We start from the raw sequence: 22,013 nt of genomic DNA, 5'->3' as shown, positions 1-22,013 counted from the left end.
TAGCATCCTGTTTTGGATAACCTCTGGTAATTCCATGTGGTGGAATACCATGACCAATAAAACAGAAGGAGGAAAATCTCTATTATGATGTGGAATAATCTTCAGGGTATATTGTTAAGTCAAAAGAGGATGGGATAGAATAGTTCCCTTTTATATAAGAATGGCTAAAATAATGAACATTATATACTTTATTTACATTTTTTAAAAAATTGAAGCTAGACCAAATGTACTTGCTTTATAATTTTGACTTTGGAATCCAGAAACTATTATAATAAAGAAGAAATATATGTATATATATATGCATTTTTATATATTTTAACATTTCTTAAAACTTTAAAATAAAAACATAACTAGTAACACACTACAGAAATAATAATTTCAGGTTATTATAAATTAAAATATTTTGTTGTATATCACTAGTGGGAAATAGCCTGAGAATAAACAATGCACAAAGAAATGTTAACCTGCATTCTGTAGTCTTATTATTAGTAAAATTGGTGGTATTATTTTTTAATATATAGAGAGTAAGATAAAGCAAATAAGTACTTATTTTACTGTCATTAGAAACTTTGATTTCCAGTTTCAGAGAAAAGAGATATAAAATGGTTTAAGTTAAATTAAAATCCTGTGATCTAAAGATAACAGGTATCATTATAAACTCTTACTTTTTTCCTTCTAAGTATATGAGAGGCCATGGCCATTTTAAGGTCCTAGAAGTAATTAACAGTGTACAGTCTGGGAGCACTAAACATTCCTTGACTTTTGTAGACTCCATACTCAAGGGGTTTCTAGATAAGAGTAGTCTTGAGCATTGTGCTTTGCAAAAACTCAAAGGTCATGTCAGAAGAACAACTTGAAGGCACTTTCATTGATTTTACAAAAAGATATAATGACTGAACTGAATGGAAATATACAAATATATAAAACTCATTAGTTTATAATGATACTCTTCCCCAAGTTAATAAAAAGCACACTTAATTGCTTATCTTTAGAAGTTTCTAGGACAACAACTCATTTTTCTAGAAATTAGTGAAGAGGGATCATTTCTCCTCCCACTTACTAGCAAATTGTATTTCAGAGTAACTTAATAGTTGAGTTAAATTCTCTTTGGAAGAATTCCAGCTAATAAATTAAGGAGAAATAAGAGTAGAAAATCTTCATTTTTATACATTTTTAAAATTTTATTTTTTAAGAGAGGGAGAGAAACAATAATGTGTGGTTGCCTCTTGTGTACCCTGCACCAGGGACCCAACCCAGAATCTAGGCGTGTGCCCTGACTGGGAATTGAACTGGTGACCGCCTGGTTCTCAGGTCTGTGCTCAACCCACTGAACCACACCAGCCAGGGCTCCAGTCTTACATTTTTTAATGAAGTAATGGATCTAGGTCAAGATTAAGCAATGTTAAGCTTTAACAAGGATGAATTAGGCTAAAAACACACGGACTTTAAGAAAATTATAGTTGATACACAATTTTATTATTTAGACCTACTTACTACTTTAAAGTATATTTTATTGATTGTGCTATTACAGATGTCCCATTTTTTCTCCCCTTTATTCCTCTCTACCCCGCACCCCGCTCCCAACAGCATCCCTCCCACCCCTGGGTTGTGCATGTTCATGGGTTGTACATATAAAATCTTTCCCATTTCATATACTATTTTTAACTCCCCCCTGTCTATATTGTACCTACCATTTATGCTTCTTATTCCCGTACCTTCCCTCCCCATTCTGCTTCCTCCACCTCACTGCTGATAGCCTTCCACGTGATCTCCATTTCTGTGATTCAGTCCCTTTTCTAGTAGTTTGCTTAGTTTGTTTTTGTTTTAGGTTCAGTAGTTGATAGCTGTGAGTTGGTTGTCATTTTACTGTTCATAGTTGTTTTTGTTTTGTTTCGTTTTTAAGATTTTATTTATTTATCTTTAGAGGGGAAGGGAAGGAGAGAGGGAGAGAAACAATGTATGGTTGCCTCTTGTGTGTCCCCCGTTGGAAACTGGCCTGCAACCTAGGCATGTGCCCTGACTGGGAATTGAACCACGATCCTCTGGTTCGCAGGCCCATGCTCAATCCACTGAGCTACACCAGCCAGGGCCAGATTGTTTACTTTCTAATGCTGACTTTTGAGAATTCTTTATATATTTTATATATTAGTCCTTATTGGATATGTAATTTGTGAATATTTCCCCCAACTGTGTAGCTTGTTTTTCATCCTCTTCACTGGGTCTTTTACAGCAGAAAAGGTTTTAATTTTGATCAAGTCCAGTATATAATTTTTCATGCATTCTGCTTTCGGTGTCAAGTCTAAGAACTCTGTCTAGCTTCAGATGCTGAAAGTTTCCCGTATTTATTTTTTTCTAAAAGCTTTATACTTTTATGTTTTATATTTAAGTCTGTTACCATTTTGAGTTCATTTTTGTATAAGGTATGAGATTTAGGTCAAGGTTCATTTATTTGCTTGTTTTGATGTCCAGTTGCACTTCTTGAAAAAATCCTTTCATTCCTCCATTGAATTGCTTTTGCACCTGTGTTTTAAAAATTTGCTGGGCATATTTGAGTGATATAAAAACCCTCAACACTACACTCACAAACTTAATTCAGCAACATATTAAAAAATTTATATATGATGAACAAATGGGATAATTCAGCAAATGAAAATCAGTATGATACTCCATTTTTTTCACTCTCAACATGACTTTCATTAAATTTGAAGTGATTTCCTTGTAGTGTTTAGCTGGGACATGTTTTTTTATCTACTCTGCCAAACTCTAACCTTTTTTAAATAAAAGGTTTTATTTATTTATTTTTAGAGAGAGGGGAGGGAAAGGAGAGGGGGGAGGAACATGACTTGCTTCTCACATGGTTGCTTCTCACATGCCCCCCACACCAGGGACCTGACCCACACCCAGGCATGTGCCCTGACTGGGAATTTAACTGGCAACCCTTGGTTCACAGGCTGGTGCTCAATCCACTGAGCCACACCAGCCATTGTGGTATCTTTTAATCTGTTTTTAAAAACGTATGTGGTTTATAGACCATTTACATTTATGACATGTATTGATACATAAAAGCTTATGACAGCCACTTTATTTGTTTGTTTTTGTTGCTTTGATTTTTTTCCTTTTTCCTATGGATTACTTGTACATTGTTTTAGAATTGCATTTTGATCTATGTATAGTGTTTTTGCATGTATTACTTTGAATAGTTGTTTTTAGTGGTTGCTGTAGTTATTACATTATATATACATAACTTAGTCTATTGCTGTTGTCATTTTACTAGTACAAGTGAAGTTAGAAACCTTACCTTCACTTTTTTGCCCCTTATCTTCCCCTGTTAATAATATAATTATCTTAAATATTTCTTCTGTATTGAGAACTACATCAGACCATGTTATAATTTTTGCTTTAGCCATCAAAGATAATTTGGAGGAGATGGAAACCATCTTGTATTTATTCGTATTTTTTGCCTACTGTGTTTTTCTTCCCTCCTCATGTTTTAAGTTTCCATGTTTTACCATTTCCTTTCTCTTTGGAGAACTTTCTTTTTTTTTTTAAAGATTTTATTTATCTTTAGAGGGGAAGGGAAAGAGAGAGGGAGAGAAACATCAATGTATGGTTGCCTTTCGTGCGTCCCCTGCTGGGAACTGGCCTGCAGGGAACCTGCCTGCAACCCTGGCATGTGCCCTGACTGGGAATCGAACCGCGATTTGGAGAACTTTCTTTATCTATTCTTTTAGGGTGGTAGGTCAGCTAGCAAAAAATCTCTTAGTTTTCCTTCATTGTGAGAATGTCTTGATTTCCTCTTTATTCCTGAATGGTAGTTTTGCTAGTTATAGGATTCTGGTTAAATGATTCTTTTAGTCCTGGAAAAATCCCTGACACTTCCTTCTGGCCTCCATGGTTTCTTATGAGAAATATGGTGACACTTGAATTAGAATGTTTTCTTCTGGTTCGCAGGCCCTCGCTCAATCCACAGAGCTACACCAGCCACGGCTTGTTCATAGTTTTGATCTTCTTTTTCTTAGATAAGTCCCTTTAACATGTTGTATAATAAGGACTTGGTGATGATGAACTCCTTTAACTTGACCTTATTTGGGAAGCACTTTATCTGCCCTTCCATTCTAAATGATACCTTTGCTGGAGAAAGTAATTTTGGATGTAGTAATTTTTCATGACTTCAAATACTTCTTTATAACCCCTTCTTGCCTGCAAGGTTTCTTTTGAGAGATCAGCTGATAGTCTTATGGGAACTCCTTTGTAGTTATCTGTCTCCTTTTCTCTTGCTGCTTTTAAGATTCTCTCCCTATCTTTAATTTTGGGTAATGTAATTATGATGTGCCTTGGTGTGTGCTTCCTTGTGTCCAACCTCTTTGGGACTCTCTGAGTTTCCTGGACTTACATGTCTATTTCCTTTGCCAGATTGAGGAAGTTCTCCATTATTTTTCAAATAAGTTTTCAATTTACTGCTCTTCTACTTCTCCTTCTGCACCTCTGTGATTCAGATGTTGGAATGTTTGAAGTTGTCCTAGAGGTTCCTAAGCCTCTACTCATTTTTTTTGAATTCTTGTTTCTTCATTATGTTCTGGTTGAATATTTTTTCTTTCTTCTGCTCTAAATCATAGATTTGAGTCTGGTTTCCCTCCTTTCACTGTTGGTTTCCTGTGTATTTTTCTTTATTTCACTTTGCCTAGCCTTCATTTCTTTTCTCTATTTTGTGACATACTCAACCATTTCTGTGAGCATACTGGTTACTGGTGTTTTGAACTCTGCATCAGATAGGCTGGCTACTTCCTTGTCACATAGCTGTTTTTCTGGAGTTTTGATCTCTTCTTTCATTTGGGCCATATTTCTTTGTCTTGGCATTCCTGTTATTTTGTAAGGGGCAAAGCCTTGGGTATTCTCCAGGGTGGGGTAACCCACTTTGTTGGGTTTTGGTGCTGTCTGTGGGGGTGGGGTCTGAGAGGGAACAGTGCCACTTGCTGCTGGGCTCAAGGCTGGCTTTCACTATCCACAAGCAAATTGGGTTCTTCTGGTGCTGATTCCTGGATGTGTAGGATTATAGGATCACAGGACCCTGTGATTCTCTCCAGTGAACTCTTCTGTGAGGCTGGGAGTTTGTGCTGCTACCGCAACCTCCACAGATTTTTACAGATAGAGGTTTTTGAGGTTACAGATAGAGATTTTCTTTTTCCCATGCTGGAACACCCTGGGTTGCATGGTCTCCCACTCCCCGGTTGTTCCTTCTGGTTTATCTGCACCCAAATGTGGGACTACCCAGTCTGCCAGGTCCTCCATCTGCCACCTTGCCATGCGTCCTCTCCTCCCCGACTACTGTCTTTGCTCCTCCTACCAGTCTGGATGAATGTTTCTTCTTTAACTCCTTGATTGTTGGACTTCCATACAGTTAGATTTTGTGGCAGTCCTGGTTGTTTTTGTTTTTAAATTTCTTGTCCTTTTGGTTGTGTGAGGAAGCACAGTGTAACTACCTATACTTCCATCTTGGCTGGAAGTCCTACTACTTCTTCACATTACCAGCCAGACATCTTTCTGATGTTCTGTAATAAAATAACCAGGAAAATTTGAACATGTTCTTAGTATTAAATGATCTTTAGAAATTAATAGTAAAGACATTCTTCAGGAGGATGTACTTATATTAGCACTCATCAGAGGAACATCTATATATGTTAAGCAAATATTAATAGGTTTTAAGGCAGAAATAGACAGAAACACAGTAATAATAGGGGGCTTCAGTAACCAACTTAAAGCAATGGATAGATCATCCAGACAGAAAATCAGTAATGAAATACTGTATTGAACTGCACTTTATATCAAGTGGATGTAACAGAGCATTTCATCCAGCAGCAGCATATATATTTTTCTCAAGAGCACAATGGAATGTTTTTTTTTTAATTTTTAAATATATTTTATTGATTATGCCATTACAGTTGTCCCATTTCCCCCCTTCATTCCCCTCCACCCTGCGTGTCCCCTCCTCCCATATTCCTCCCCTTTAGTTATGTCCATGTGTCATAAGTTCTTTAGGTTCTAAATTTCCCACACTACTCTTGCCCTCTCCCTGTCCATTTTCTCCCTACCTTCTATGCTACTTATTCTCTGTACCTTCTCCCCACCTCTCCTCTTCCCACTCCCCTGTTGCTAACCTTCCATATAATCTCCATTTATGTGGTTCCACTCCTGTTTTAGCTGTCTGCTTAGTTTGGTTTTGTTTTAGGTGTGGTTGTTGATAACTGTGAGTTTGCTATCCTTTCACTGTTTCATATTTTTTACCTTCTTTTTCTTAGATAAGTCCCTTTAACATTTTATGTAATAAGGGCTTGATGATGATGAACTCCTTGAACTTGACCTTATCTGAGAAGCACTTTATCTGCCCTTCCATTCTAAATGAAAGCTTTGCTGGATAGAGTAATCTTGGATGTAGGTCTCTGGATTTCATGGCTTGGAATACTTCTTTCCAGCCCTTTCTTGCCTGTAAGGTCTCTTTTGAGAAATCAGCTGACAGTCTGATGGGAACTCCTTTGTAGGTGACTGTCCCCTTATCTCTTGCTGCTTCTAGGATTCGCTCCTTCATTTTCATCTTGGCTAATGTAATTATGATGTGCCTTGGTGTGTTCCTTCTTGGGTCCAACTTCTTTAGGACTCTCTGAGCTCCCTGAACTTCCTGGAAGTCCATTTCCTTTGCCAGATTGGGGAAGTTCTCCTTTATTATTTGTTCTGATAAGTTTTTCACTTGTTGCTGTTCCACTTCCCCTTCTGGTACCCTATAATTCAGATGTTGGAACGTTTAAAGATGTCCTGGAGGTTCCTAAGCCTCTCCTCATTTTTTTTGAATTTTTGTTTCTTCATCCTTTTCTGTTTGGTCATTTTTTTCCTCTTTCTGGTCCACTCCTTTGATTTGAGTCCCAGTTTCCTTTCCATTACTATTGGTTTCCTGTGCATTTCCATTCATTTCAATTAGTGTAGACTTCATTTTTTCATCTAATTTGCGACCAAAATCAACCAGTTCTGTGAGCATCCTGATCACCAGTGTTTTGTTTGAACTGTGCATCAGATAGTTTGGCTATCTCTTGGTCACTTAAAAGTACCAGCTCTGAGGCTTTGATTTGTTCTTCTGATTAAGCCATTTTTGGTCAGGTTGTGTCTGTTATGTATGAGGGGTGGAGCCTTAGGTCTTCACCAGGGCAGGGCAACCCAGGTCACTGGATTGTGATGCAGTATGTGGGTGTGTTGTCAGAGAGGGAACAGTGGTACTTGTTCTGCTCTATCTTGGATTTAAGTCCCCTCTGCCGCTTCCCATAAGCTGGCACCTTTTTAGTTGGTGCTTTTAGGCTTTTTTTTCTGTTGCTGGGTCCCTGGGTTGCACAGTCTGTTTTGCTGCCCATTTTTGCCTAGTTTCTCTGTGCACAAATGTGTGACCACCGTCCTCCCATGCCACCTGTGTTCTAGGGTCTGGCTGCCACTGCCTTTTCCTACCACGATCCTTCTCTGCAGGCTGCTGACTCTGCCTCTCTTATCAGTCTGGTTGAATGGTTGTTGGACTTCTCTACAGTTCAGTTTTCTGTCTGTTCTGGTTGTGTTTTTGTTTCTAAATCTTTGTCGTCCTTAAATTTGGTTGTGCGAGGAGGCAGAAGAGTGTTTCCACCTACGCCTCCATCTTGGCCTGAAGTGATGGAATGTTTTATAGTAGAGATATGTTAGGTCAGAAAACAAGTGTGAACAAATTTAAGAAGGTTGAAATCATACTAGTTAACTTTTCTAGCCAAAATGATGAGAAACTAGGCATCAGTAACAGGAGAAAAGCCAGAATATTTCCAATGTGTGGAAATTAAAAAGCATACTCCTGAATAAGCAGTGGGCTCAAAGAAGAAATAAAGGGGCAATCAAAAACTGTCTTGAGAAATGAAATTGGAAACACAGCATACCCAAACTTATGGGATGTAGCAAAAGCCCAGAACCCGATGGCTTCACTGGTGAATTCTACCATTTGAAAAACAATACATGCCAATTTATCTCAAGCTCCTCCAAAAAATGGAAAAGTAAGTAAATATTCCAGACTCATTTTATGAGACTAGCATTATCCTCATACTAAAGCCACACAAAAACACTATAAGAAAATTACAGAGCAATGTTCCTGGTAAACATAGATGCAAAACTCCTAAACAGAATAATAGCAATATCAGATTGAATGGCGTGTCATAATGATTTTATAATGTGATCAACTGCAGTTGATCCCTGGGATAAAAAGATGGTTCGTATCTGTAAATCAGTGAGTGTCATAAACCACATTAATAGAATGGAGGATAAAAATCATCATCTTAATGGATACAGAAGAATTTGACAAAATTCAACAACCTTTCGGTAACAATTCTCAACAATTTAGATACAGAATGAGTGTAACTCAACGTGATAAAGGCCTTATATGAGAAAACCAGAAAGCTAATCAGTGGGTTCAGTAAAGTTGCAGGATACAAAATCAATATATAAAAATCAATAGTATTTTTATACAGTAAGAAAACATCTTATCAGAAATAGAAAGTAAGAAAAGCAATATCATTTATGGTAGTATAAAAAATATTGCATTGGCTAAAACAGTGGTCCCCAACCTTTTAGATGCCAGGACTGGTTCACTCGCTCGCATGCCTGTTGCTTACCTCTTTCTCTGTGCAGCCTGGTCTGTGGCCTGAGGGTTGGGGACCCCTGGGCTAAGAGGTTTGTTGGTTTTATCCCAAAAGATAGCTGTAGTCTATGTTGTCTTTAACTATATTGAAATCAATTTTGTTAGATTGTATTATGACCATTGTCATATCAGCGTGCATTTGTTAAAAATCTTATTATCAAAATTGGTGCATTTTTGTGCAGCCATTTTAATATTGAAGGTCAAAGAAAATAAGCAACATTTTTGGCATATTATTCTTTATTTCAAGAGGTAAAAACACAACTGAACACAAAAGAAGATTTATGCAGTGTATGGAGAAGGTGCTGTGAATGATCATATGTCAGAAGTGATTTGTGAAGTTCTGTGCTGGAGATTTCTCACTGGACAATCGATGCTTCATGGTTGGTCACATAGACCAGTTGAGTTGATAGCTATTAAATCGAGACATTAATTGAGAACATTCAGTGTTCTACCACATGGGAGATAGCCAACGTGCATATCCAAGTCAAGCGTTGAAAAATCACTGGTACCAGCTTGGTTATGTTAATTGCTTTGATGTTTGGGTTGTACCTAAGTTAAGTGGGAAGAAAAAACCTTCCTGACTTTGTTTCCACGTGTGATTCTCTACCTAAACATAATGAAAACATTTTGTTTTTAAAACAAATTGTGACTGGCAATGAAAAGTGGGTACTTTACAGTAATTTGGAATGAAAGAGATCATGGGACAGTGGAAATGAACCACCACCAACCACACCAGAGGCTGTTCTTCATCCAGAGAAGGTGATGTTATGTATATGGTAGAATTGGAGGGAGTCCTCTATTATGAACTCCTTCTGGAAAACCAAATGATTAATTCCAATAAGTACTGGTCCCAGTTAGACCAACTGAAAGTAGCACTCCATGAAAAGCGTCTGGAAGTAGTCAACAGAAAATGCGTCATCTTCCATCAGGATAACAAAGGACTACATGTTTCTTTGATGACCAGCCAAAAACTGTTAGAGCCTGGCTGGGAAGTTCTGATCCATCCACCATGTTCACCAGACATTGCACCTTCAGATTTCCATTTATTTCAGTCCTTATAAAATTCTCTTAAATAGAAAAACTTTCAATTGCCTGGATGACTACAAAAGGCATTCTTTGGAATAGTTGCTCAAAAAGATAAGTTTGGGAAGATGGAATTACGGAGCTGTCTGAAAGATGGCAGAAGGTAGTGGAACAAAACGGTGAATATATTATTCAGTGAAGTTGTTGGTGAAACTGAAAAATGTGTTTTTGTTTTACTTTAAAGCCAAACAAATTTTTTGGCCAGCTCAATACATAGGAATAAATTTAACCAATGAGGTGAAAATCGTGTGCACTGAAAACTGTGGAAGACATTAATGAAGGAAATTAAAGAAGATGCAAATAAATGGAAAGCTATCCCACATTCTTAGATTGGAAGAATCAGTAATATTAATTCATGCTACTCAGTGATGTACACATTCAATGGAATTCTTATCTTAATTCCAATGGAATGTTAAACAAGACAGTTTTAAAATTAGTATGGTATCTATCACAAGTAATTCAGAAAAACCAAAGCAATCTTGAGAAAGAAAAAGCTGGAGACATCACACTTCCTAGTTTCAAATTATAATATAAAAAAAGTCATCAAAACAGAACCGTAATGACAAAAACAGACATACAAACCATTACAAAGAATAGATAGTTCACCAGTAAACCCACATATGTAGGGTCAACTAATCATTGACAGGACACCAAGAACACACAATGGCAAAGGGTAGTCTTTTCAATAAATGGTATTGTCAAAACTGGATCCCTAGCTTTCACTAGTCACAAGTAACTCAAAATAGAATAAAGACAAATGTAAAGCCTGAAACTGAAAAACTCTTAGAAGAAAACATGGCAGGGAATTCCTTAGATGTTAGTCTTGATAATCATTTTTAGGATATGACACTAAAAGCAAAGGTATCAAAAACAAAAATGAGCTCTGGATGTTGTAGCTCAGTGGATTGAGCACGGGCTGCAAACCAAAGGCTGGCAGGTTCGATTCCTAGTCAGGGCATATGCCTGGGTTGCGGGCCAGATCCCCAGTGGGGACCATGTGAAAGGCAACTGCACATTGATGTCTCTTTCTGTCTTTCTCCCTCCCTTCCCATCTCTAAAAATAAATAAAATCTTAAAAAAAAAAGAAATGCTCTATTTCCCATTTAAAAAACAAAAATGAAAATGAATGGGACTACATCAAACTAAAAAGGCTATTGTAAAGCAAAGGAAACAGTCAAAATGAAAAGGGAACCAGTGGAGTGGGAGAAAATATTTGTAAATCATATCTGATAAAGGTTAATAGTAAATATAGAGTTTTCAATTTTGTTTATTTGAAATTTTCCTTGATGGAAGTTTTAAAAAGAAAAATTTAGTTGCATAGCAGTGTGTATAAATATGCTTAAATGATAAAAGTGGGATATAAATTGTATGATAGCTAAAACTATGAAGAAAAACAATTAAAAATACTCATTGTGCTTGTGATTACTTTTATATATATAACCTCTAATCCAGTTTTATACTTTTATAATAGGATTTTTAAATTGGGTGCTAAAATAGCTATATTTGTGCATTCTGGTTGCATATATTCTTTGCATAGCTTTTATGTTAAAAATATAACTAGTTTGAAAACCAAAGTTATCATCTTACTGGTTTTGTCAAATTTTATAGGTGTGTACTTGGGATTAAACAAGAATATAATGATAATAAAAGGCAATGCAAAATTGTTAGTATCTCTTTAATGATGACTTTAACTGAATATAATGACAAGGCCATAATTAAATACTTTAAAAATATGTGAAAATATTTAGCCATGAACCTGGAAGACTCTTCATTTTAAAACATTTTACCCTAAAAAGTCAGATATCTATTAAAATTGTAAAGATGATAAAAAATTAGCTCTATATCAAAGATTAATTTATTTTTCTGAAGATTATTTTTTTTATCAGGCTTTCTAATGATAAAAGGTTTTGTCTTTTTTAGGAAGGTGGAGTGTTTACTTTTGGAGCTGGCGGGTATGGTCAGTTGGGTCATAACTCTACCAGTCATGAAATAAACCCAAGGAAAGTTTTTGAACTCATGGGAAGCATTGTAACTCAGATTGCTTGTGGAAGGTAAGCTGTTATGTAAGAGTATTTTGATCTCTATAACACAATTACTTAGGGACTCAAAAATGAAACAAAGCAGGGGTATTTTTTTGATACTTATTATATCATGAATTCATAGGGAAAACATTCCAACAGCTCAAGCTTCTTTCCATTGATTCTCATGAAGTATAATTCTCTGGGCAGGAGCAGGCTAGCACTTCAGTTGAACCCCCAAGTTCCTTTTTCTATACTTTTCTTTTTTGAAAATTTTCCTTTACATGTTTCAGGAAGCTCTCTCAGCTCTTAGAGTACTTAATGCGCTCAACACATACATTAATTCTCTTTGTAAGAAGAACCATTCCCTTGTTTGTTTACAACAGTATCAACAGCATGCTGGGCAACACTAGACTCTTCCATGTTTTCTATTATAACATTTGTGGACATTCCATTTTAAACTGTCTTTCCCTTGATGTCTACAGTATCATTTTTTTGGTAAATTTCCATGTACAAAGGAACAACTTCATGTTTTCTAAAAGCCCTAGCGAACATAGGGGTGCCTCTCTTTCCCTTTGTGTTGGTCATTTTTGCAAATTGGTAGGAGATGGCAGTTACAAATGAAAGTAAGGATTTATTTTTAATCCTCATCCAAGGACATGCTAATTGATTCTTAGAAAGAGGGGAAAGGAGGAAGAGAGACCCCCAACCTAGGCATGTTCCCTGACTAGGAATTCAGTCTGCAACCTTTCAGTTTTACAGGATTACATTCCAACAATCACACTGGCCAAGGTAAGGATTCCTTTTTAATGAGCTGTTTAGTAGTCTCCTAATCTAAGATTTTAAAAATAATTCTCCTCTAAATGCCTAATTTTCTGCTGAGGAGTCATAATAACAGGAGAAACATCTTCTATACGATTATTTCACCTTTCTTTACCTGAGGCAAGATACTAATGTATGTGTAATACTGTATTTATTGTCTGTAGCATCACACTCAAAGGGAAACTGTAGATTTATCTTTGTTTTCACCTCCCTTTTTTTTTAATCAATGAGGGAATTGACCAGTTAATTATTTAACACATAGGGTTAGTTAGTGGTAAAAGCTGAATTAGAGTGCAGATCTCCTGATTACCAGTTGTTGGGAGTAAATAGATGAGTTAGAGGTTTGAAATCGAGCTTTACCTTGGGTGATTTAAATTAGACTTAAAGAGGCAAAATGTACTTTGACTAGTTAACTCAGTTTGAACATGTTGTTTAAGTTTTTTCCACCCATTATGTGTCTTTGTGCAGTATAGATTAGTTTTGCCAACTGTTAGCTTCAGATCCATGGGATTACACTGTAGGTAGCCTTTAATGAATTTTTTAACATCATGTTTACATGATTATTCATATGTATGTAGCTATGGCTCCTCATCACTAAGTCTCATTGCTGTATTTTATTTAATTATATACACATAGCCCTGTCTGGTGTGGCACAGTGGATTGAGCACTGGCTTGCCAACCAAAAGATTACTGGTTAGGTTCTTGGTCAGGGAACATGGTTGTGTTGCAGTCCAGGTCCCTGGTTGGCAGGGGGTGTGCAAGAAGCAATGAATTGATGTTTCTCTTCATCTCTCTAAAAACAAATAAGTAAAACCTTAAAAAAATAATTACATGCATATATAATTACGTATTCATTCCATTGCTAATGGACATTTGGTGCTTCCAGTTTTTGGCCATCACAAATAATATTGCTTAGAATTTCTGGGTTGTAGAGGATACTTGAATTCCGTGAGCTAATGTCACACGGTTTAACCGAAATGGTTATGCCACCTTATTGTATATTCCCATTAGTATTGTGTGAGAATTCCTGAAAGTGTCTTTGTCACTGTTTGGTATTTTAAAATTTTTGGATATGTAGTATTATTTAATCATGATTGTAATTTGCATTTTTATGATTTGTAGGGATTGCATTGAATCTGTAGAATACTTTGGGGGGTATTGATATCTTAACAGCATTAAGTTTCCCATTCCATGAATATGGGATTTCTTTTCATTTATTTATATCTTCAGTTTCTTTTACTGATCTTTTGTAGTTTTCATTGTCTTTTACCTTTTTGTTAATTCTTGAAGTATGTATTATTTTTGGTACTATTGTAAATGGCATTTTTGTAATTTCTTTCTGGATTGTTTGGTATAGTATATAGAAATGCAACTGAATATTGCATATTGATTTCATATCCTGCTTTGGTGAAATTTTTATTAGTTCTAATAGTCTTTTGTGTGTATTTGGAATCGTAAAGTTTTCTACATATGAAGTCATATAAACTGTATACGGAGGTAATTTTACTTCTTTTTTTATTTAGATGCCTTTTATTTCCTTTCCTTGACTAAGTGCCCTGGCTAGAACTTCCAGTACCAACTTTATTAGAAGTGGTTAAAGTAGGCATTTTTTTCTTTGTTGTTGATTTTAGAGGAAAATCTTTAAGTCTTTCATTATTGAGTATGTTTGCTATATGTTTTTCATATATGGCTTTTGTTATGTTGAGTTAGTTTTCTTCTATTCCTAGTTTGAAGTCTTTTATCATGAAAGAGTGTTGAATTTTGTGAATTTTTTCTGCATTAGTTGAGGTGATCATATCTTTATTCTGTTTATGTTGTATATTACATTGTTCAATTTGTGTAGGTTGAACTATCCTTGCATTACAGGAATAAATTTTGGTATTTTGCTGTATAGTCCTTCTAATATGCTACTGAATTCATGTTGCTAGTGTTCTTTGAAAATTTTTGCATGGATGTCCGTAAGAGATAATGGTTTATAGTTTGTTTATACTGTGCTTATCTGGTTTTGATATCAAGACTATGCTGGCCTTGTAGAATGAGTTAGAAAGTTTTCACTTTTTTAATCTTTTTGGAAAAATATGAGGAGGATTAGTGTTCTCAAATATTTGATAAAATTCACCAATGAAGCCATCTGGTGCAAGGATTTGTGGGAGATTTTTGATTATTGATTCAGTCTTTTTACTAGTTATAGGTGTATTTTGGTTTTCTTTTTCTTTTGATGTAGTATTAGTAGGTTTTGTGTGTCTAGTAATTTTTCCTTTTCATCTATGTATGAGATCTAATTTTGTTGGCAAGTTATTGTTTATAGAATTGTTATGACCATTTGTATTATGACCATTACTACCAGCACTGGTGGTAATGTTTCTGCTTTCATTTCTGATTGTAATAATTTGAATCATTTTTTTTTTTAGTCAGTGTTGCTAAAGTGTTGTTGATTTTGTTGATATTTGCAAAGAGCCAACCTCTAGTTTTATTGATTTTGGCTATGTTTCTGTTCTCTTTCATTTGTCTCGGCTCTAATCTTTATTTCTTTTTAACCTGAGGAAAAAATCATAGTTTAATACATGTGTGTGGGGAATTCATGTAGGTATGAAAATTCCAAAGACAATGATCAGACCTTTTGGACAAAGGGGAATGGATTATCAGAGTTCAGAAGTGAGAATGGGAGTAGGAGCGGGATACGAGGGAGGGGAATCCTTGCTGGGTGACTCAGACAGTGGGACATGAGGTGTTTAGCTTACCACAATTCGAAATTAAGTTAAGGTGACATCCTGAGATCTTCCTGAAGTAGATCTTGAATCTTAGATCTCAGTCTTGAATCTCTTGGGCTCGGCTCTAATCTTGATTACTTCCTTTCTTCTGGTAGTTTTGGGTTTAGTTCATTTATTTTTATTTTTAGGTCCTTACATTGTAAAGTTGGGTTTTTTATTTGATATCTTATGCTTTTCTTTTTAAAGGATTTTATTTATTTTTAGACAGAGGGGAAGGGAGGGAGAAAGAGAGGGAGAGAAACATCAGTGTGTGGTTGCTTCTTTTGTAACCCCTACTGGGGACCTGGCCCACAACCCAAGACATGTGCCCTGATTGGGAATCGAACCAGCAACCCTTTGGTTCACAGGCCGGCGCTCAATCCACTGAGCCACACCAACCAAGGCAAAAATCTTGTTTTTTAATGTAAGTATTTGTAACTATAAATTTTCTTCTTAGAACTGCTTTCCCAGCATCTCTTTAATTTTTGATGTGCCGTATTTCCATTTCTGTTCATCTCATATTTTTAAGTTTTCATGTGATTTCTTTGATTCATTGGTCATTTAAGAGTGTATTGTTTAATTCCCACAAGTTAATGAATTTCCAGTTTCCTTACGTTATTGATTTCTCATTTTGTTTGGTTGTAGAAGATATTTTGAAGGTATCTATCTATATTTTAAAATGTATGATACTTAATTTCTGACCCAATGTATAGTCTGTCCTGGAGAATATTCTGTGTGCATTTAAGAAGAATGTGTGTATGTTGTTATTGATGGGTAGAGTGTCCTGTTAGAAATAGCTGGTTAATTTTTTTGTTCAAGTTTTGTATTTCTTTACTTATCTTCTGTCTGGTTGTTCTGTTATTGACAATGAGGTACTAATGTCTCAAATCATTATGGTAGAACTATATTTCTCCCTTCAACTCTGTCAGTCTTTGCTTCATATATATTAGTGGTCTATTATTAGATACATAAATGGTCTTAATTGTTTTTATCTTATTGCTGTATTGAGTCTTTGTTAATATATAATATCCTTCTTTGTCTCTTGTAATCTTTTTGGACTTACAGTTTATTTTGTTTGATAAGAGTATGGCCATGTTCTCTTTTAGTTATTTGCATGGGATACCTTTTTCTTTTTTTTTTAATGTATTTTATTGATTGTGCTATTACAGTTGTCCCATTTTTTTCCCCCTTTACTCCCCTCCACCTTATACATCCCCTCCCACCCACATTCCCCCCTTTAGATCATGTCCATGTGTCGTAAGTTCCTGCTTCCTGAAGGAGGCAGACTGGGCATTGTTAAGTCCTTCTTTAGCCAGAGTAGTTTGTTTTATATGTTAAGATTCTATTTAACATTTTCTTCATTAAAAGAGTGACCTTAGTTAAAAAAATTTTGATTGATCTTGGCTGATCTAACTCTGAGGGTAAGATAGTTGGTAGATTATACTTAGTTTTCCAATAATATGACAGTAGATAACTTGAAAATCCTTTTGAATGAAAACACCTTTTGTAACATATATTAGTTTGCCAAGAAGTAAAGAGAATTTCACAGAGCAAAAACATTTCAGAGAAATCTGAAAACCATAACTGTTAGTTTGAACTGACTCTGGAGCTGTCCTGAAAGAATTTGCCAATCTAGATAATGTATTAATTAGCTATATTGTTAAACAAACCACCCCAAAATGGAGTGGCTCAAAACAATTATTTATTTAGCTAATGTTTTTGTGACTCAGCATTTTGGAGTGGGCTTAGTTGCACAGTTCTCATTTTAGCTGAACTAGGGTGACCAGCTGATGATCAGCTAGAGGCTGGATAGTCTAGGGTGGCCTTAGCTAGGACAGCTTGTCTCTGTTCCAGAGTGTATGTCATCCTTCATTCCTAATAACCTTAGATTATTTTTATCGTGGTATAGAGCAGTGTTCCTAAAAAGAGAGAAGGAAAAAGTGCAAAGCTATTTGTGAGGCATAGACTTAGATTTGATACACTGTCATTTCTGTGTGTCACTTCAAAGCAAGCCAAAGGTCAGAGCCCAGATGTCAGACATAGAGAAGTAGATTCTCTGTGTTGGTGGGTATAGGGAAAGAAATAATTTTGGCCCTTTTTATAAACAGTATACCACAGATGGCAAAGAGGTTTAGGTCAGGAAATGAGACCTGAGAACTGATAGAAGCAGTAGTAAGGCCTGAGAAACTATTTTCTCCTAATAAATCTACCTCATGGACAGTTCACAATGAAATATTCCCTTGCTAGCATAAGGAGACTTTTTTGTTCTTGGCCTCCTTCCTGTTTTGGATGTCCTCTGAGAATTTGTAGCTTCAGGATGACTGCCCTAAGGTAGGTGTGGGGCTTGCGTGGTCCCGAGTTTGTGTATATGTATGATATTTTACAATATATAAAGGGCTTTAAATGAAATAACAGGCTGGCAGATTTGGAAAAAAACCTTCTAGAAATGGGATAAAACATAGTCATTAGAATTTCAACTAATAGTTAAAACAGTAGGTTGGGCACATTGCTAAAGAGAAAAGTAGCGACTTAAAAAATAGATCCAGGATGTTACTCACAAATGGGCGTGGATAGAAAAGAGAGAATAAGAGACTGATAGGATATACTGGGAAGGTACACCATTTGTCTAATATTATCAAGAAGAAAATTGAATAAATGGGAGAGAGAAGGTATTTACAACAATACTGTTTAAGAATTTTCCAATTCTTAAGCTACAAACCCTGAGATTGAGGAACACAAGACCTGAGCTGGGTAAATCTTGGTAACTCATTCCTAAACAAACAGTAGTTAAAGAGCAGAGGGAGTTGGATTAATGGGTTTTCTTTAGCTTCAGTTGCTTCTACTCTGCTACCTACAGAGGGACTCAGTACACACATACAAGGATCGGTTTCTTTAGAACAGTGATTTTCAACCCTTTTTATCTCATGGCACACATAAACTAATTACGAAAATTCTGTGGCACACCAAACATGGTTTTTTGCTGATCTGACCAAAAAATAGCACCAGAGAGTTAGTGTTGTGTTAACTTTTGTCATATTTTAATTCGACAAGTTTAAGGTAAAAGAGGTCAGTGCCCCTGACTAAAAGTAAGTTGGGTATTGCATGTTTTAAACATTCTTGTGATACACCAGTGCCCCTTGCCTGCATACTAGTTGAAAATTGCTGCTCTAGAAGAAAGGAAATCTTTGTTTTATCATGCATTCCTCTTTTTCTCTCTCTCAAAAGGAAATCACACGCATACACACACACACACACACACACACACACACACACACACACACACACAGTATGCAAATCTTCTGGTTGATACTTAATTACTTGCTGAGTTCTTATACTTAAACTTATGAGTGGTGCCCAAATAGTGGGCTGTCATGGACCATAGCTCTAGATTAGAATGTGATGGATGGGGAAAGGAGGCAGGGGAAGGGAGGGGGGACTTCCTTGGACAACATAGTTAGATGCTATCTTCAGGGCTAAGTCATGTGTCATAAGGGATCTCAGTATAGATCTGGACCTTTTAAATTTGGACATTTGTGGAAATTTTCTGGACCATGCTTATTCATTCTGCCTATATGGTACAAAATTCATTAGTGTAGGGTAAGACTAATTAATATTTTGTACAGAATATTTTAGAACTATAATGGTTGTACTAATTTATTTTTGAAAAGGAAAACTATCAGTTAATATTTGCTTTCTAAATGCGAATTATTTAGAAGGTAACATTAAGTCTGAGGTTTTCTATCATTTTACTCTAGGCAGCACACTTCTGCTTTTGTTCCTTCATCAGGACGAATTTATTCCTTTGGACTTGGTGGTAATGGGCAGCTCGGAACTGGCTCAACAAGCAACAGGAAAAGTCCTTTTACTGTGAAAGGGAATTGGTTCCCTTACAATGGGCAGTGTCCACCAGATGTTGGTAAGTTCTGTTATATTAAAGCTTTACTACACACATTAGTGTTACTGTTAAAATGTTGCTCTTAAATCATGAAGTTTTCTGTTTGAAGTGAAAGAATTCGAGATATATTGTTTTGTGAAAATAAGACACAAAACAGTATATATGGTTGCTTAGTTTGTTTATGTTTGCTTGTATGTATAAAGGAACTTGGAATAAAAGTGGTTTCAGAGGATTAGACATGTGGGAACTGGGTGGTGGCTAGATACAACTGGAGAGGAGTATTTTTGTTTTTTATTTTCAATTGTAAAAAATAAAAACAACAAATCTACATAACGAAAGTATACGAACATAGCCATTTTTAATTGTGCAGTTCAATATTGTTAAGCACATTTGCTTGTGTAATGCAGCCAATCTCTAGAACTCTTCTCATTTTTGAAAATTAAAACTCATTTATTAAATAATAATTCTCCATTTATTCCTCCCACTGGCTGGCAACCATTCTATTCTGCATTCTGTCTCAGTGAATTTGACTTGATCTAGGTACCTCAGAGAAGTGGAATCATGTAGTATTTGCCTTCCTGTGACTGGCTTGTTTCATAAACTTAATATCATCTTCAGATTCATTTGCATTGTAGCATTATGTCATAGTTTCCTTTTTAAGGCTCAATAATATTGTCTTTACCACAGTTTGTTTATTTCTTCATTCATTGGTGGACAATAGGATTGTTTTCTCCTTTTGACTATTGTGAATAATGCTGTCTTAAATATGGGTATGCAAATACTGCTTCAAGACTGCTTTTCATTCTTTTGGGTATATATGGGACTTCAGAATTGTTAACACTTTCTTTTTTTTTTTAAATATTAATGTATTTTCTATTTAAAATATTAAAAATTTAAAATTTGCCTTTTATATTCCTATTGCTTTAACCAAATATATAATTTATTTTTACTGTATTATTCTTTCAATAGAATTGGTTATTTTCATTGTTATTAATATATTCCTTAAGGAATTTGAAATATTCAAGGGCTATTTTCTCATTCATGTTTTTTGACATGCTACAGCCAAAATGTACTTGCACATATATATACGCAATATATTTCCTTTACAATCCTAAACTAGTCTTCAAAATTGTTTTCTTATTTTATCTATGTCTGGTTTTCTTCGGAATTTTCCTCTGAGTTGTGGGACTTGAGTCTGTTTGAAGTGATGAGCTTACTATGAAGATTGACATTTGAAAAGTTCATAACTTTTTATTATGAATGATTTTGAAGGTTCTTTTTAATTTTTGTTAATTAAAAGGCTATCAATTATTGTTCTATTTCACAAGGTCAAAATATGATACTTTTCTTTCTTGTTTCTTTGTTTGATACTTGCATTTTGAATATGGCTTCATTTTCTTCCTGCTGCTCTTAGGTTTGGAACATGTATCTGTTTTAGTAGTTGTGTTCTTTGGTCCTCAGCAGCATGTTGGTGTTTCATCATACCAGTTCCTTGCATAAAAGGCACTAATAACCTAACACAGAGACTGTAGAATTTAAAGCCACATGGATATTGTAAGGAATCATGTATTTTGTGTATATAATTTTGTCACTTAGGAATGCATATTGTCACTTTTGAAATTGTGTATTGTGAAGTCATTTGAAATGGGAAAGAAAATGGAGTTTAAAATCAATCGTTTTGCTTTAATTTAGTATTATCAAAAAAATTGTTGATTTCACAGTAGCCAAAAGGTGCAAACAACTGAACTGCCTGTCTATATATAGATGAATGGATGAAAAATTGTGGTCAAAATCAAAATAAAAAATTGAAAAATTGGGTGCAATTTTTCAATTGTAGTCAAACAGTCGTCACCCATAAAAAGGAATGAAATTTTGATATGCTACAACATGGATGAACCTTGAAAATATGCTAGGTGAAAGAAATGGACAAAGGATAAATATTATACTTCTCTTATATGACATTCCTAGAACAGTCAAATTTATAGAAACAGAAAGTAGAATAGAGGTTACCAGGGGAGAAGAAGGAGAACAAGGACTTGTTTAATGGGTGCAGAATGTGTGTTTGGGAGTGAAACAGTTCTGGAGATGAATCATGATGATAGCTGCACAACAGTGTGAATGCACTTAATGTTGCCTAATTGTATACTTTAAAATGGTTAAATTGATACATTTTGTTATGTGTCTTTTACCACTGTATATTTATATATAGCATGTACGTAGGTTGGCACAAAAGTAGGTTTACAGTTGTGAGTGTGCAAAACAGTTTATTCTTATTATTTACATTATTTTCCATACAACAGTTGTAACTCAACTGGTGCCCCGCCCTGTATAATAGTTGATCATTATTTTGCACTATACTAAAGCTGTGTAGCATAAACATTAGTTAAATGTGAATTTAGTTTACGCAGCCCCTCCAGAGGTGAAGCCTGTGGCCTCCACCATAAATCACATTGCTGGCATAAACTTATCTGGTGTGGCCTGAAGGCCACAGGTAAACCACACTTTAAACAGGACATTCCAAAGAGTTTGAGAATATTTCCTTGGAGCTGGGCAAAGGGCAAACCTTTCTTTAGCAGGTGTAAAGTTTTGGGGAGCTGTATTAGTTTGCTAGGGCTGCTATAACAAAATTTGAGATGTGTGGCTAAACAACACAAATTTATTGACACAATTCTGGAAGCTAGAAGTCCAAATTCGAAGGTATTGGCAGGGTTGCTTCCATCTGAGGGCTATAATGGAAGATCTGTTCCATGTGTCTC

The 22,013-nt window shown here is 35.5% G+C and overlaps 1 protein-coding gene across 8 annotated transcripts in view; it reads left to right on the top strand.

Moving 5' to 3' along the window:
- HERC4 (HECT and RLD domain containing E3 ubiquitin protein ligase 4) overlaps positions 1-22,013 on the top strand; it is a 128,515-nt gene that overhangs the window by 31,394 nt on the left and 75,108 nt on the right. For all 8 annotated transcript variants that reach the window (XM_037144384.2, XM_037144383.2, XM_037144381.2 and 5 more), the window contains 2 exons: positions 11,693-11,823; positions 19,118-19,278. In XM_037144384.2, coding sequence (XP_037000279.1) covers positions 11,693-11,823; positions 19,118-19,278 — 292 coding nt within the window. The remainder of the gene's footprint in view (positions 1-11,692; positions 11,824-19,117; positions 19,279-22,013) is intronic.

The sequence above is a fragment of the Artibeus jamaicensis genome, unplaced genomic scaffold, assembly GCF_021234435.1.
Source record: "Artibeus jamaicensis isolate MK-2021 breed Jamaican fruit bat unplaced genomic scaffold, CSHL_Jam_final contig_332, whole genome shotgun sequence".
NCBI classification, from domain to species: domain Eukaryota; kingdom Metazoa; phylum Chordata; class Mammalia; order Chiroptera; family Phyllostomidae; genus Artibeus; species Artibeus jamaicensis.
The sequence above is the reverse complement of the archived record's forward strand: the minus strand, read 5'-3'. Positions and strand labels throughout refer to the sequence as shown.